At 57.0% G+C, this 16,761-nt stretch overlaps 1 protein-coding gene across 1 annotated transcript in view; it reads left to right on the top strand.

Moving 5' to 3' along the window:
* Window positions 1-16,761, top strand: part of TCERG1L (transcription elongation regulator 1 like) — a 165,768-nt gene that overhangs the window by 137,097 nt on the left and 11,910 nt on the right. Inside the window, 1 exon segment of the mRNA XM_049646032.1 lies at window positions 7,251-7,386. Within this exon segment, the coding sequence (XP_049501989.1) occupies window positions 7,251-7,386 (136 nt within the window).

The following is a 16,761-nucleotide window of genomic DNA, read 5'->3' as shown; positions in this document are numbered from 1 at the left end:
CCACCACCATCACCACCAACATCACCACCATCATCATCACCATCATCATCATCATCACCACCACCATCATCATCACCACCACCACCATCACCATCATCATCACCACCATCACCATCATCATCACCACCATCACCACCACCACCATCACCATCATCATCACCACTATCAGCAGCAGCTGCAGCAGCAGCAGCACTATGTATAGAGCAGCCATTGTGCTAACTACTTTTCAGGCATCATCTCAGTTTTCCCGTCTGTAGAGTGAGGATGATAACCATGTCACCCTGTAGCACTGGGATTGAATGAAGTGATGTAGGCAAAGTAGGAGGATAAGGTTTACACACAGAATGTCAACAAATATCAGGTATTCATATTATTGCAGTTAATTCTTACGACAGATCTTAAGAGTCAAGTACTATTATAATTCCAATTTTACAGATGAAAAAAAAAAAGGAAAATGATGATGCTTGTCTGAAAATACACAGCATGTTTGGGTGAAAGCCCAAGTTCAAAGACAAGTCTGTTGAGGTCAAACTATTTGCCCAACAAACGCTCTGCCTCCTGTGTCATCCCTACAGTGTAGATCTGCCCTCCTCCTCTTTCTCTTCCTGTCCTTCCCCTTCCCCTTCTTCTCTTTTGTCTCCTCTTCCCCTCATCCATTCCTCCCCCTCCCCTCCCTCTCCCCTTCCTCCTCTTCCCCCTTTTCTTCTCCTTCTTCTTCCTCTTCCCCTTCTCCTTCTTCTTCTCTGTTGTCTTCCCCTCCTCCTTCTCCTCCTCTTCCTCCGTGTTCCTCCCCTTTTGAGGACAAGGACTATGAAGCTTGAAGAGGCTAATGAATATCCAGAAGACAGTTACCGTGAGCCATGGAGGGGTTCTAGTCTTGCCTGGGTCCTGAAGCGTTGCTCTCAGCCACTTTACATGGCACAGAGCGGTAGATACCAAACCACAGGACATTTACAAAACAACCTTGTTTTATGAATTCCTTTGACAACTCTTCTCAGAGAGAACAGCCATGCATTCAGAAGGCTTACAAAAATGTGTTAATTACATCTGGACAAATTCGAGAGGAAACGCTCAGAAGGGCACCATTCTGTGGCTGTAAGAAAGACGTCTAAAGACCACAACACCTGTCCCCTTTAGGAAGTGAGACCTGAGGCTCTCCTGCATTTAACGTGTCTCCTAGGAAATCGCAGGGAACAAACTCAACCACAGAATCTAAGTCAACAGTTTAGCCACTGCCTTCTGGGCACCCAGCACGTGCCTAGGGCTGGAGAAGAAGACACCAACAAGCCCTCATGCTGCATGCAGGGACGTGCCTGGCAGCCAGAGAGGCAGATCCCCAGGTGGCTCCGACGAAAGCATCGTGTGTCCGGGCCACCTGCTGCAGGAACCCCATACCTGCAAGTGCAGAGGAGAGAGCGGCTCAGTCACTCAGGGTAAGGTATGGCGTGCAGGCCAGGTGACCAGATGGAAACCAAGCCAGGCCTGTGAGCGGACAAGGGGCAGGAAGAGCAGGTGTCAAGATGAAGCCTCATGGCGAAGGCACAGAGGTGAGACAGCCATGAAGACAGGAGGCAGGTGGACCGATTGGCAGCCTGAGGAGCTGAGAAAGCACGTGGCTCTTCTGTGGTGAGGCCACCAAGAGGCTCGCAGGGGACACCTGCGTGGGCTGTGGGCAAACAGAGGCATGTCCTGGAGAAGCTGAGACCTCTCTGCACAAACCAACGTGAATGTTTTAGAAAAAAAGCCATGACCCAGGCGGTCTCCATCCCTGGGAGAGTGAGGTTGGTGCGGTGCTTCCTGGGTTGGGGGGCATGTCGGGACCCCACTTCACACACAGGGAGACCTCGGGCCCCCGATTTCCAGCCCGTTGCTTCTCGCGTTGACAAAACCTGGACCGTCCTGGAGGGTGTGGCACTTTCCTGCCCGGTGAGGATGGACCTGGTTATGGGTTTAATCGTGTCCCCCGCCCCATTCATACGTTGGAGTCCTAGCCCCAGAACCTCAGAATGGGGCCTTATTTGGAAATAGGGTCGTTGCAGAGGTAATTAGTTAGGATGAGGCCATTAAAGTGGGCCCTAATCAAATGACTGGTGTCCTTAAAAAAGGGGGCCATTTGGACATGAATGCACATGGGGGAATGCCATGGGACCACGAGGGCAGAGACCTGGTGGATGCCTCTACGGGCCAGGGGACACCAGGTATAGCTGGTGAGCCACCAAGCCAGGAGGGACTGGGGACAGAGTCTCTCGACCTCTGAAAGGCACCCATCGGTGATCCTGGCCGAGTGCTGCATGGTTGGGGGGGGTCTGCCATGAATGACCCAGGAGCCCAGGAGCCATGCGGCCTGCCCTGGCCACCGGGGGTGACACAGCAGGCCCTCAGGCACACCTGCTGACAGAATAAAAAAACCCAAAAACCTGTGCCTGCCTTCTGAGGGTGATTCTCTGAGAGTCACCTGGTGTCCCACACTCGAGTCTGATCGTAACTACCCCCAGTCGGCACAGACCCCGCAGGTGACGTCCAAACAAAACTGCCTCCACTCCAGACACCAGCAGACGGGGGTCTCCAGCCTGTCCCCACTTCTGTCTGACTTGGCTGTAAATCCGGGGGTTCTCATAACCTCCCTTCAGGTTTGATGACTTGCTAGAATGATTCACAGAGCTCGGTAGAGCACTGTACTTCAGGTTGTGGTTTTATCATAAAGGGCACAACCCAGGAACAGCCAAATGGTAGAGATGCATAGGGTGAGTTCTGGAAGGGTCCTGGGCCTCTGTCCCTGTGGATTTGGGGTGCACCTCCTTCCTGGGACACCGGCCCACCAGCCAGGAGGCTCCTCCAAACCCACTGGTGTTAGTATATAGGCAGGACGGATTGAATCACTGGCCATGTGACCGAACTCGACTTCCAGCCCCCTCCCTTCCTGAGGGTTCCAGCCCTCTTTTCACGTGCTGGTGTTTCCAGTGGGCCTGGCCCTCCCTTGAACCTGTCTGAGGGCACACCCCGAGTCACTGTGTCTCGTAACCTCAGGGGTGGCCAAAACGAGCTCCTTAACAAGGACACCCCAGTCACTCAGGAAATTCACAAAGAAAGCAAGGACAAAGACCAGACACAGTCTTTATTACCTGATGGAACCACCCCTGTCAGCTCATTGCCCGGCCAGCCGGCCCTCGGCAGAGTGTGGCACCAAGTGGTCACCGGTTGCAGACGATGGTGGTAAAGCAGAAACGCCATCCAAGCTGCCCTCCCCCTGGGAAGCGGACCCAAGGACAAGGAGGGAGAGAGAGGTGGTTTAAATGAAACCAAGGTCACTTGAGATGGGCCACCAGCACCTCGGAGAGCACCGCAGGCTGGCCGTCTCATGCAGGGACCCCAGTGGTGGCCGTGGCACGTGCAGACACAGTGCTGCCAGGACACTGCTCCCGCCGTGGCCGCCCCCCTGCCCATCGCCCACCTGGGAGAACGCAGGGTCGCCGCGGGGCGGGGCTGGTGGGTCCCTCCAGAGGCCACTGCCCTGGGCACTTCCTGCTGCACGTTTTATGACCATCTGGATGAAGATGTGGGAAGCCTCTTACCAAATTTATAGTCAAAACCAGGAGGCAGAGCTAATCTATGGAAGAATCCAGGCGCTGGACTATTTCACCAGGACTAAGCGAGCAGGATCCCATTTGCATCACAGAATGGAGGTGCTTTGAGGCGTGTCAAGATCGTCTTGTCCAAACCACCTGCTTTTACCAAAACAAGGTCCAGAGAACTTCCATAACTTGCCTAAGAGTTTGCAACAAGCCGTCCCCACGGAGGCTCAGAAGCACGTTGAATTCTGCACATCCACGTGTGGCTTCTTCTCCAGAACCAGGAGTCGGCCTTCACCTCCCTCCCGCTCCGGTGCTGCCGTCGGGGCAGCATTATGGTGAATGCCTTCTATTTGTGCACAGCCTCTCGCGTGATAGTGTTAGAAGGGGGGGGGGGGGGGGAGGGGGGCGGGTGCTCGTGGGGTTCACAGGTTATCTCACGAATCCTCACAGCTCGGTGAGGTGAGCACTGTCATCGCCCCACATGAGGACCCTGAGGTGTGCGGACCTCAGTCCGTCGGTGCAATCCGAGGTTTGGCCTTTGATGCGTCCAGCCCCTCGTGAGCTTCCCCGTGGGGTGGCAGGATGATGGCACACTGGCGAATGGACACTGGGGTCAACAGCGGGTGCCTCAGACGTGCTGAGCACCATGCCCCCCAGCGCGCACCTGCTACGGAGATGGTGCCGTCTCTGGGCCTCTTCCCCTCCTCTCCTGGAGAGAGGCGCGTCTGCGAGTCCGAGGTGGCCTCTGGGCACACAGCAGATGTGCAAAGTCCCGCGGCCTGAGCTCCCTCAGCCTCAGATGAGCTCATTAAAGGTTGTCATCCACAAAAAGGAAACAGTGACCAGACGTGCCGCGTCTAGAATCTGGTTGCACGGAGCATGCGTCTGGTGAGTTTTACCAAATAGCCTGCTGCCCTGTGCACACGGGCGAGGTCGGCAAACCCTGTCGCTACAGACTCAGCGGCCGGGTGGACGCCACGTGTGCTCACGTACGCAGGCCATTAGCGGTTCAGCTGGACAAGCTCAGTAGCAGTCAGAGGGCAGTGGGAGCCGGGAGCCAGGGAGCTGCCCCGCAGAGTGAAGGGACCCCAGCACCGCGGCCCAGACTTGGGGACCCCTGCTCTGGGGGAAAGGCTGGGCAGGACCAGGCCCTTCTCAACCTATGCACTTGACCTGGAAGATTTCCCAAAGCAGGGTGTCGACCTGGCGAGGGGTCTGCCATGCAGCAAAACTCTTTCCGGATGAGAGGCCTTTCCCACCCACCCGGCCAGCACGACCCGTGGGCACCAGTTACCGTGTCCTTGGGGTTTCTGCCTCTCGTCCCTGGTGATTTGGCCTGAAGCTAGTTGTATCCCAAGTACTAGAATTTGCTTTTTGGTAAAGGTACAACACTCATTCAGCCATGAGACTACTAAAAATATATTTAGCAAGTTTGCATTACTTTTGACCAATTCTAATTGAACCGATAGCTTCACAATATGGAAGGCACCCAGCACCTCTGAACAAAGTATTGTGTTGAATGAGCAGTAAAATGTGATCATTGCTGGGCTTACAACGTTCCTATTAATCTTATTTCAAGTTACAATACATGTCTTGTTTCCACACTTCTATTTTTAACTAATGAAAATTTATTACAAAGAACTCCTAATTATACCCTTTGGATTATGATACAATTGCAATCCACTGGTAATTTTCTTTTTCTTGAAATTCCACATAATCACATAAGCAGCAAAGAATGTAAGTTCTCCTGAAATCGTTGGTCTATAAATAAGATTCCCTAATGGGCTGAGCCAATGTTTTTTCTTTTCTTTCCCTTCGCACATTTTGTATTAGGTTGGATTAAGCCGTAGCGCAACCCTGGTGAGTGTTAGACATAGAACGTTGTATATTCTCGGCACATCCTGAAGCCGGTAACTAACGGATTTCCGCGGTATCTTGGATAGACAGTGATGGAAAAAGCAGGTGTCAGGAGGCAGGGACCACCTTGGTCCCGGCCACTCAGTGATGGCATGACCTTCAGTGGGCCTGCCCCCTTCCTCCCCAAATGCGTGGATGGTGGAGATTTGCCGGACAAGCCCTCGCAGGCGTCTGTCCTGTGCGATGCGGGGCATTTAGCAGCGCGTCCGGCCTCTACATCTCCAGGTGCCAGCAGCGCCTCCCCGGCGGTGATAACCACCAATGTCTCCAGGCACCGCTGGGTGTCCCCCAGGAGCGCAGTCCCCCTGGGGGGGGGGCACCGTGCCACACCTGTGTCAGGAAGCCCCTCCCTGTATCTGGCGTAAGTGACTCTCGCTGACTAACTCCCAGGGTAAGGCTGGGTTTGCGAAGAAGCAGGGACGTGCCGTGCTCTTGAGGGGCACATCCTCTGCTCTGACGTCTCCACGTAGGTGCTGGCGGGCCCGCAGGAGGTGCTGAGTCCGGGCGCTTCCCAGGTGACTTCTCTTTACAGTTGCTGGTCTAACCTGACCAAAGCGCATCAGAAGTGAAGGTTCTCTGAACCAGGGGGTCTCGGGACACAATGGATTTGCACCCGTCCTTGCGGGAGTCACTGGCCGTGGGACCTGACTGTGGGGAAGCGTGGGGCAGGGTGGGCCAGAAGGAGGCCCAGCAGAGGGTTCCGTGGGGTCAGAGCGCGTGGCTCGCCAGGCCGGGGCAGGGGGAGAACATGCCTCAGGGCAGAGCCCAGGCTGTGAGGCAGGGCAGGCGCGGCGGCTGGACGGGCTTCCTCCCGTGCGGGCCAGGTCCGGGGTGAGAGGGGCATCGCGAGAGAGCCATGTCTGCGGTTCCCTGAACATCTTGCAGCAACGAATGCCCAGGTGTTTGGGAAGCAGGTTCCCAAATGCTGCTGGAATGAGTTGTGGACCCGAGAGCACCATCGAGCGGCCGGGTATGTAACAGAAGGCAGGTGCCAGGTTGGTGCTTCGCGAGAGTGGGCTCTTTCCTTCCTGTCGGCCGCCAGCCTGGTAAAGGTGGCTTGTTGGATCCCCTGGTGCCCGCCGGGCCCTGGCTTGTGCCCGCTCCCGACGCTGCCCGCTGCGTCTGGGTGGTGGCTGTGGGCCGGGGGGAACCGGAGGGAGGGAACAGCTCCAGGGCTTGCGGGTCCCACTCTGCACCGATCCCTGCGCAGACTGCCTGGGGTGGGGGTCGAGTTCCCCCTGTTGTCACTGAAATCTCCCTGTCGGGCTAGACCCCGGGACGGCGTTTTCTGTACCCAGAGTGTCGATGGATTGGTCTCCGGTAATTGTCTTCCTGCATTTGTCCAAAAGGAAGGTCTTCCCTGAAACGAAACAAACCCAAACAACAGGAACAGAGCCGGGTGTGGGCTCCCGTGGTTTGTCAGATGGAAAGGCTTCTTCACCTCCTCTGACGGCCGGGTCTAGGCAGTGAAACGGTGACTCTGGGCTTCCTCCCACCTCGTGGGCCCTCGCACGCACCCACCGCTGCCTTCGCTCCCTGCCGGCGCCCCTGGGGTCAGGGTCTCAGCCTCAGCTCTGCCCCAAACGCAACAAAGCAGTCTTCGCCCCAGAGCAAAAATCGCCACCTTTGCTGGGCTGCCTGCACCAGGCTCTGAAAGGTTCTCAGAGCGTCTGCTTCTTAAAGAGTTTCCTGGGGGACTTTTAGGGGTTGCAGGTGGGTCTCCAAGGGCACGGCTAACTGTCTGTGTCTCGTGCCCTAAAGGACAGAAGGCCACGCGAGTCCCGGGCCAGAGGAGGCAGAAGGAGCGGACAAGGACACCAAGACTCCGCCTCCCCAGATCCTGCTGCCGCTGGAGGAGAGGGTGACCCACTTCCGAGATATGCTCCTGGAGCGAGGGGTAAGGAACCGCTTCGGAGACGTGCTCCTGGAGCGAGGGGGCGGGTCCCGAATGCAGATCACGGCTCCCCTCGGAAGCCAGTCGCCGAGCGATCACACCCGCAGCCCGAGGGTCGCTTTTCCTCCCGCACTGAGTGCAACGAATCGGGCTGAGTGAAGTTCAGGTGCGAAAAGACTTGAGGCCGAAGCGACATGAAAAGGGGCCCCTGCTTCTGGTCTTGAGGGCTGTGGTTGTCGCCCGGCCCCCTCCCCCCACCGCTCATGCCGGCCCCGGAGAGGCGGATGGGGGACGGGCACTGGCGTTGTGTACAGACAGCACCTGTGTTGATAAGCTTCCTGCTGGAGCCCGGCCAGGTCTCGGGTCCGTGCCCCCCAGAGGGGCGTCCCCTGTTCTAACTTGGACAAGCCGGGACTGTCACACCTGTGGATCCGTTCAACTATTTTTAGTAAAATGAGGATGTCTTCATTATAGTTGGCTTGTGAACCTTGTTTTGAATTTAAGAGAGAAACATTTTAGAACCAGATCTCCTTCCAATGACTTTTATTTCCAGCTTTGGCTCTTGGGTATAAAATGAGTCAGCTCTAATAGCCCAGTTGGACTTCTTCACAAAATGAGGCTGAACGCGGTACCAGGGGCCCTGTGCGGTGGTGACGATCACGGACACTCTGGTGGCCTTGGGAGGCCTGGCAGAGGGAGCAGATTCCCTCCCTGGTCGATAGCTGTCCCCAGGCCGCCTCCTGGGCCGGCCCCTCCCAACAGCAGGTGCCACGGGCCCTGAGGCCGGGTGTCGGGAGACCCCACCTCCCCCGGAGCGGGAGGTCGAGCAGGGCTCCCCAGAGTGAGGCTGGCAGGAGGCCCTGGCGATGCAGGGCAACTGGGGCGTGTCAGCTTTAAGTGTTACAGGTAGGACAGAGGTGGCCCACAGCGGGGGCCTCTCTTCCTTCGCGCCATGGGTTTTAACGTCTGCATCACTTCATCGGTCTTGTCATTCACTTACAAATGAAATACATCCCTTGGCCGTGAGGGCCTGGAGGGAGAAGTCGCCTCATGAAGTCAAAACCGCGGTGGGGTGTGTGAAGCCCAAACTGGCACAGATGCGAGGGGACACGGCCGTGCCGGGAGGGGGGCCGGGGGCACAGGCCCGTGGGGGCCGGCCTGTGTGCGCTGATGACGACGGGTTACTTGAACAGACGCGATGTTCGAACCTGCATGTGTTGGGCTGAAATTTTATCTTCAAAAGGAGGTCAGTTCCTGCCTCCCCCCGCAAACAATTTTTTCAAGACGTTGAAACCCTTTAGGGAACAAATCCTGCCGTGTGCAATGGCCCCGGGGAGCAGTGGGCCCCCTGCTCCCGCCCGGGTGGCTGAGTATCTCCAACGGGACAGGGAGGGACACACTGAGCCGGGACGGCCCTCACTGGGGCCTCGCTCTGCTCTCGGCCTCGTCCTGCACTCTGCTCAGCTGGGCCCGCTGGGGACGCGGGCCTGCGGGCTGCTTCCCCTTCCTCCCGGGGGGTCCCGGATGCTGCCAACAGCGTGTTTATGCCGTCACCGCCATCCCTGGGGCTGCTCAGGTTGTGACGGTCCGGCTGGCCTCATGGCCCAATGTCACCACCGACCACCACCCTGTCCTGTCTCTCCCATGCCCTGCCCGCCTTCCACTCTCGCCTCAGGTCCCCTGCCCTGCCACCCGTCCCCTGGCTAACACAGGATGCCACGTGACTCCTGTGTCCCTTCCACATTGTCCAAGCTGCCGTGAGAGGCCTCAGCTCCTGCAGGGTCGGGAATGCCTGATGCTCCCTTGGGTCCCCAGGGCCTGGTGTGCAGCAGGCGCTCAACGACCTCCCGAGATTCCCTCAGTGTCCACGTGGACGCCATCGGGGACTGGGCCGTGGTGTCGCCGCACGTGCCCCCTGACCCGCTGGTCCTGGAGCCCGCCCGCCGAGCCCGTGACGAAGGGGCTTGTCTCCGAAGCACCTATCATTCCCCGTTCTGTTCTCTCCACTCGCGTGGCCACCAGGCGTCTGCGGGACAGGTCTCGGCATCACTCGGGAGAAGTGATAAAACATACTCCTCCCCCGACAGAATCGCCAGGATGGGCTGCTTCTGCTCTGGAGAAGCCATAGGCGTGGACACTCCTGAGGCTTGTCTCTAGTCTCATTAGGCGTTGATCAACACACGGGTGGCGGTCTGCCCTTGTCACGCACAGAAATATGTGTAATTCTTAGTGTCTGGATCGACCTGGCCAGTCTGTTCCAGTTGACCCAGCCAGCAGGAGACGTGACCCCTCTTCCCTGAGACGTGATGGCATTAGGAGCCTTGGAGAAATGGAGGCAGGAACGTATTTGATCTCGTCTGCACGTCCCCCTCTTTGTTTGGGAAGCCAACCAGCCCGGCCTCACCAGCACAGCCTCAGACCGACCCCCGGGGAGAGCCCAGGGCTGCCTGAGACACCTACCTGTGTTTGCTAAGCCCGCCGGCAAGCCAGGGCTGTGCGGTTTCTTGAATTTATCCCAATGGCTGTGATCGAGCAGCTTTACTAATGAGATTTTCACTACGCTCTTGCCTCACCGAGGTGGGTGATTCCTTTCGGCCTTTGATTCGTAGATTCTTCTGCGTGAGCACCTTGTGTAGGTCGTGTAGATGCGAATCAGCAAAACGACACAGAAATGCCAAGTACCCACCCGGAGTTCTGAGTTTTCCCTGGAAAGAAGAGACCTGGGCGAAGCCTGAACCCCTGTCTTAGGAGGATTTTGCAAGAATCCCACACGCAGCTCATGAATAGAAAAGATTAACCTGAATTTACTGCTGATGTCATAAAGCAATGCCACCATTTATGGCTTTTTGACTTTATAAAATATGCCAGCATATTTTATAAGTTACTCAGTGCTCAAGAGAATTTGATAGCTAAGCCCATAAGATTTCCTGTTGCTTGAAAATGAGGCACAGAAAGGTCACTCTTTTCATGGACTGAGTGATTAATAATGTTTTTTATTGCATTTGTACAATCCTTCAGTCCAGAAATTCATGTACGTACGGAACGATGGAGCTAGGTCCTGTGGGTTTCTCGTAGTTTAACAAGGGCATGTTTGGGGTTTTTCCGTGGGGATCACGGATTGGGGAAGGGCCTGTGGCTTTGCGTGTTTGTAATATGTATCTGACGGCTCACGGAAGGTTTTATTTTTGTTTTGCTTTACTGTATAAACCACAGTAGAGCCTTAAAAAAAAAAACAAAAAAACTTCAGCCTGTGAAGGGGCAGGTCTCGTCGAACAGCAGATTATTAATGTGATCCCTCCTATTCAGGCAAATGTATTAGAAACATTTTATTGAGAACATCTTCTTCCTGCAAAGTATCCCTTAGAAGTGGGTACGGCTGGGGCACCTAGCCATTAGGACGCTGGGGTTAAGTATCCGACTTCGGCTCGGGTCATGATCTCACAGCTGGTGAGTTCGAGCCCTGCATCGGGCTCTGTGTCAACAGCTGGGAGCCTGGAGCCTGCTTCAGGTGAATTTGATGAATAAACATTAAAAAAAAAAAAGAAGTACGGCTTTCCAAGGGCCTTTGGAGAGTCCCAGATCCTACCTTAGGGACTCCACGGCCCAGACCTGCTGTGCTCTCTGGGGTCCCTGTGTGGGTGACCCTCGGCCAGCTTCCCAGCGGTGAGTGGCCTCGGGGAGACTGGCTGGCATGGTGGCTGACTGTGCAGCTGAGCTCCGTGGAGTTGGGATCCGAGTCACAGACCACACATTCACACCCACCGGCCATACCGGTCTCTCTCTGCACTGGGTTGGCCGTCCACCATGATGCTGTCGTACAAGGTTGCCGTAAAGTAACAGTACTGGGTGCCTTCTGCCTAACAGGGCGGCGGGGGAGGCCTTCTCCCGGCAGCAGGAAGCGCCACCTCGCTTCCCTCCCCGTGAGCCGTGTCTGGCGCCCCTGCTCTCAGACACGCACATGGCGTTGCCTCCGGACGCGCGCGGGAGGGCTCCGTCATCCTCATGACCAGCGGCCGACGTAGGCGAGACGGCCCTGGAGGCGACGCGTCTCAGGTACCTGTGTGAGTCCCAGCCTGGACACCTGCGGTGTCTGCTCCTCGTGGACCTATGGCAAGTCCGCGGACCCCGCAGGGCACACGTCACACCGGTAATAACACACAGTCCTGCTGCACAGTGACGTGTGCATGGAAAGAAAATTTGCAAAAAAGAATATCTAATAATTCACCCCAAGTCCTGTCTGTCCTAAGAGATCATTATTTTCATTCAGATACATTTCTTCCCAGTCTTTTGTTTCTAAAACTAGATTTAAAAATATCAATAATAAGTATTTTTGTCTTAGAACATAACCAGGATTGAACTGTAGTTGAACATGGTTCAACCAAACATTCTAATGTAGTTGATGTTATGAGGTTTAACCTACTTATAAATTTGTGTACTGTTTTTCCTTTTTAAGCATTAAAATTAAAAAATTTTAACGTTTATGCATTTTTGAGAGACAGAGAGAGACAGAGCATGAGCAGGGAAGGGGCAGAGAGAGAGGGAGACACAGAATCCGAAGCAGGATCCAGGCTCTGAGCGGTCAGCACAGAGCCCGACGTGGGGCTCGAACTCACGAAACGTGAGATCATGACCTGAGCCGAAGTCGGACACTCAACCGACTGAGCCACCCAGGTGCCCCAAGCATTAAAAAATTTTTAAATGTTTATTTATTTTTGACATAGAGAGAGAGACAGAGAGAGACAGAGCATGAACGGGGAGGGGCAGAGAGACAGAGGGAGACACAGAATCCGAAGCAGTTTCCAGGCCCTGAGCTGTCAGCACAGAGCCCGACGTGGGGCTCGAACTCACGGACCGTGTGTGCGATCATGACCTGAGCCGAAGTCAGATGCTTAACCAACTGAGCCACCCAGGCACCCCTTTCCAGCATTTTTAAAAAGCATTCATATAATCCTTTGGAAAACACTTGGATGAGGTCATAATATTCAATTCGTTGTCAATTCAGAAATCCTGCATTTTCATTCATTTCTTATATTCTCCAAATTTGCTGTTTCAAATAATACTCTGATGATCATATGGACGTGTGTACTTTGTGTGCGGAATTGTTTCCTACGGGCTACAAACATGTGGTCGATAAACTGAATTGCTCTGGGAAGAGTAGTTCGGTGGCCACGTCTGAGAGTTCCTGACACGGCGTTTCCCAGCAGCCCCAGCAGCACTGAATAGTAAGAAACGTAAATACCATTTTTTGAATACTAAAGCTCTTTGCCTGGGGTTTATGTCTTGCCTCGCTCCTGTGCTGTGGTTCCTCTTTCCTGGACTGATGGCCGTGGCCTTTGGCAATCCGGATCTTCGGATACCGTGTGGTTAGCGATGAGACCCTGTTCTAATCATGAAGATGCCCTTGGGGAGGGAGGCGGACCACCCCTCTCACTGCCGGAGCAGGATTCCGCCCGTCGCTAAGGTGAAAACAACCCGCAAACGTAAATCACATCGGCGGAGGATGTTGTGCAACGATGGCACAAAATTCTGTTTATCTGTCAAAACAGAAGAAAGAAGCTGCAGTTGCTAAAGCCCCATGAGCACTGGGAGGTGAGGGCGGGAGTCGAAGTGCCCAGAGTTCAGGGGAAGCGGGCAGACCCCTTGCTCACCTCTGGACCCACCTGTAGCTCATCTGGCTCACCTGGGCTCGTGTGGACCGCTCCCATGTCTAGGTTTGGAGATTGGACATGTCCGTGGATGGTTTTCAACCAGGAGGTAACCCCCACGTCTCCATCCTACGCGGGACAGATCTCAGGCAGCCGTGGGCCTGTTCCACGGGAGTCTTCCGAGGTTGCCGGTGGCCCGCCGTGGTCACCTGCTCATTTGTGCAGCGTCCTTGGCTTTTCTCCTCCCAGCATGCCTGCGGCTGCCCCCCCAAACGCACCGCCTGCACCCAGGCCTCATCCCGGCGGCCTACAGGGAAGCCCGTGCCTCCCCACCAAGGACGAGCCGAGCCGGGAGCACGCCTGTCCTTCTGGCCTCTCACGCTGCCTTTAATTGTCAGGAGCTCCAGAAGACACAGCCATGCGTTCCAGGAAATTGGGTAAAGAGGGTAATGGTATCGCTAATTACAGCGAACACTGTATTCGGTATCAGCCTGAGCCTGTGGGACGCAGCGGGAGAGGAGGGAAGAGGGAGGACGGGAACAAGGGTGGAGGGCAGCTGTGCAAATTCTTGGAACCAGAGCTCGTTCACATAGACCTGGTGCCACCCGGGTTTGTGGGAGATGGCTGGCGGCGGGGGGGGGGGGGGGGGGGGGGCGCGGCGGGGCTCGGGAGGAACCGGTCCTGGGGGGGGGGCCGTGGGCGGACGGGGTGGGGAGCTGAGCTGGGGCTGGGGGCTCCTGAGTGGCGTGGACAGACTGGCAGGCACACCCCACGCAGACACAGACTAAACAAGGGGCCGCGTCTCCAGCCCCTGGTCCTGGAGGCAGAGGTCAGTGGGCTCAGGCCGGAGCGAGGTTCTTGACCCTTCTCCGGGGGCCACTGGGCCTCCGGTGTGGCTAGGCAAACATTACGTCCACCTGCACCCAGTGGTCTTGGGGTGGCTGGGAGACCCCTGCACCTGCTCCCCGCCTCCCTCCATCTGGTGACAGATACCTTCTGCTGCCCCCGATGGACACTTTGGGGAACTTGCCTGAGCCCAGGGGACCAGCGATGGCGGAGTGTGGGGCCCTGCCAGGGGCCAGGGAGCACGGTGGGTCCCCGGGGCCCAGCCCAGCCCACTGCTTAGCAGCTGCGAGAACAGGCCGTCACCTCACACGCCTGTGAGGGGTCTCGCTCTCCTGTTTCTCTTTTCTTTGGTTTTTCACGTGACATAAGGAGACGTCATACAGGAGCCTCGCTCACCTCTCTGCACCAAGACACCGTGTGCAGGCAGAAGCCTAAGACAAGAGCCGACTGGCCAGGCAGGTGCAGCCCGTGTCTCAGAGGCCAGTGTCCTTGTCACAGAACTGGGAGGTGCTTGTGACAGATGCCCTTCTGCGGGGCGTGGAGGCCGTGAAAACCAGAGGGAAAAGCCACCCTACGGATGGACCGTCCACCCTCCAGGCTCCGTATCACATTTACGAACGCAGAGGAAGGAAAGAGTAAACACGACGTGTTTGAGAATCAAATTTGGGCAAAACCGTTGGCTTCTGAAATAAGTGCATTTTGTGTTTGAGATGGAAATTGCCCCCGAGACCCTGAGACCACCCAGCTCCGTGTTCCTGAGCCCAGCCAACAGCCAGGGCACCCCGACAGAGCCCTCAGGAGGTGACAGGACGGTGCGGGGGGGGCGGTGCCGTGGACGGACAGGCAACTCAGTCACACCACTTGTCCACAGGCTCATCGTCTGCCCCACAGGGCATGAGAGGGGAGCCCCGGTGGCCCTGCCACCCCCCAGTGTGCCCCGGAGCACGCCGTCCTGCCAACTGACCCTCAAGTTCAGGGCCGGGCACGAGCCATCCGTTTCCAGCCTTCCTTCATTTTCTCTGGTCCTTAGGGTCCCTGGTCTTGTGTGTGATCCAGTGAGTGACAAGTTCGTGAAATGGCCTTTGGCTTTGAAGATAAAAGCAGCATCTGCCTGCTTCCTTCGCGGCGTCCTGCCTGCGGGGGCCTTTCTGGTTGTGACGGCCTCCCGGGAGGCTCTTGCTGGCATATCACCTGGCGTTCCGGCCGGAACGCAATGCGAGACCATTTTCCTCCGGTTTCAGAGGCTTTGGTGACGCTGGGGCTGAGGTCAGAAACAGTCTCATCGGCGATTTGTCTTCCTCGTGCACAAGACCTTGGTCACCTTCAGGGGGCTTCTGATAGAGGGTGGGTCTCGCCTGTGCCCAGCAGGTGGAGGGGGCCGAGGAGGTCCCTCGCTCAGGGAAGATGGGCCCTGCACGGGAGCAGCTCAGGGCTTGGCTGGCCAAGAAGCCGCCACGGGGGCCCTGGCTGAACGAATGGCTGGCCAGTCAGATCTCAAGAAAGGGACCCCTCGGGAGGGTGGGTGCTGGGGTCCAGGGAAAAAAGCGCTGGAGGACGGAGAGCAGTTTGGGGACCAGACCACCGTCTCCAAGCACTGCAGTGACCAGCCTCCATTTGCAGCTGCTTCCTGCAAAACACTCGGGGGTTTTCCCAGCGAGGTTGTCTTCGCGGGGAGCACACTGACGGCGGCTGGAAGAGGGCCCGGCTCCTGCGGCCATGGTGCCAGCGTCTCCCCTGCGTCTCATCCTCCTCCCCCTGCCGCTCCCAGCAGCGACGTCTGTGGGTGCAGACGTGCCACACAGGGACACCCCCCCCCCCCCAGCCAGCCATGTGGCACCTCTGGTCCCCGCCCGGAGGTCAAGGCCTGTCCACAGTTCTGTCTTACAGCTGTGTCTGCCAGGAGTGTCCTCAGCAGCATAGACGCCAGGGAACCAACAGCAAGTCAGGACCTAGAGACGACCGGGAGGGCGCGTGCCCGAGGAGCGCCAGGAGCAGGAGGCTGTGCGGGAAGAAGGCAGGGCCGTGGCCCAGCACTCAGTGACCCGTCCAGCACGTGCCCACGACGCTGGCCGGCGACGACACCCCAGCGTGGATGAAATAGAGAACGTGCGCGGGGCTCAGGAGAGGCTGGCGGCAGAGTCTCCTGGTGGCCGGCACACCCAGGCGCTCAGACGTGCCTGGATCACAGTTGCTGATGGTCGGGAGCTGATCGCGGATCACGGAACACGGCCCCGCGGGGGAGACCGAATCGGCACAGAACACCGCCCGGCTGCAGAGGGACGGCAGGACTCTGCACGCGAGGGTTTAAAATTGCTGAAAAATTCCACCGTTCAAAGACGAAATCTCGGGGAAGTGCCAAAGTGTCGGGAAGTGTGGGCTGGACATAAGAGAGAAAGAGCCGTGTGCTGGAGTCGGTCCTGGGCCCGCCGGGTGGGCAGGATCCTGAGGCAGCCCCAAGGTCCCCACCCCCGGGTGCACCCCCGGAGTAACCCCCTCGTTTGAGACTGGGCAGGCCCGTGAATAGGGTGGTGGGTCAACCCGGAAGGACATCACATGATGTAACGTAAGGCCGGGGCTCGTACGGACTCTCCTGTGGGTGTTGGAGAAGCCAGCCACTTGGCACGGGGTGGGGGGCCACGGCAGGGAACACGGTGGCCTTGGGGCTGAGAATGGCTCCTGCTGGCACCCAGCAAGAGTGGGGAGACCTCCTTCCCGGCCCCGTAGAATGAACTTACCTAGACGTGACCTTGGGGACGTGGGAGGCGCAGGCCTAGTGAGATCAGGCTCTGTCTGCAGCGATGCTTGTAATCGATCCTAACGGCAATGATCCGGGGACCTCTGGGAACAGCTGGGTCTCACAGACAAGGCTGTGCCCCCACAGGTGGCG

This window comes from Panthera uncia, chromosome D2 (genome assembly GCF_023721935.1).
Source record: "Panthera uncia isolate 11264 chromosome D2, Puncia_PCG_1.0, whole genome shotgun sequence".
In the NCBI taxonomy this organism is placed as follows: domain Eukaryota; kingdom Metazoa; phylum Chordata; class Mammalia; order Carnivora; family Felidae; genus Panthera; species Panthera uncia.
The sequence above is the reverse complement of the archived record's forward strand: the minus strand, read 5'-3'. Positions and strand labels throughout refer to the sequence as shown.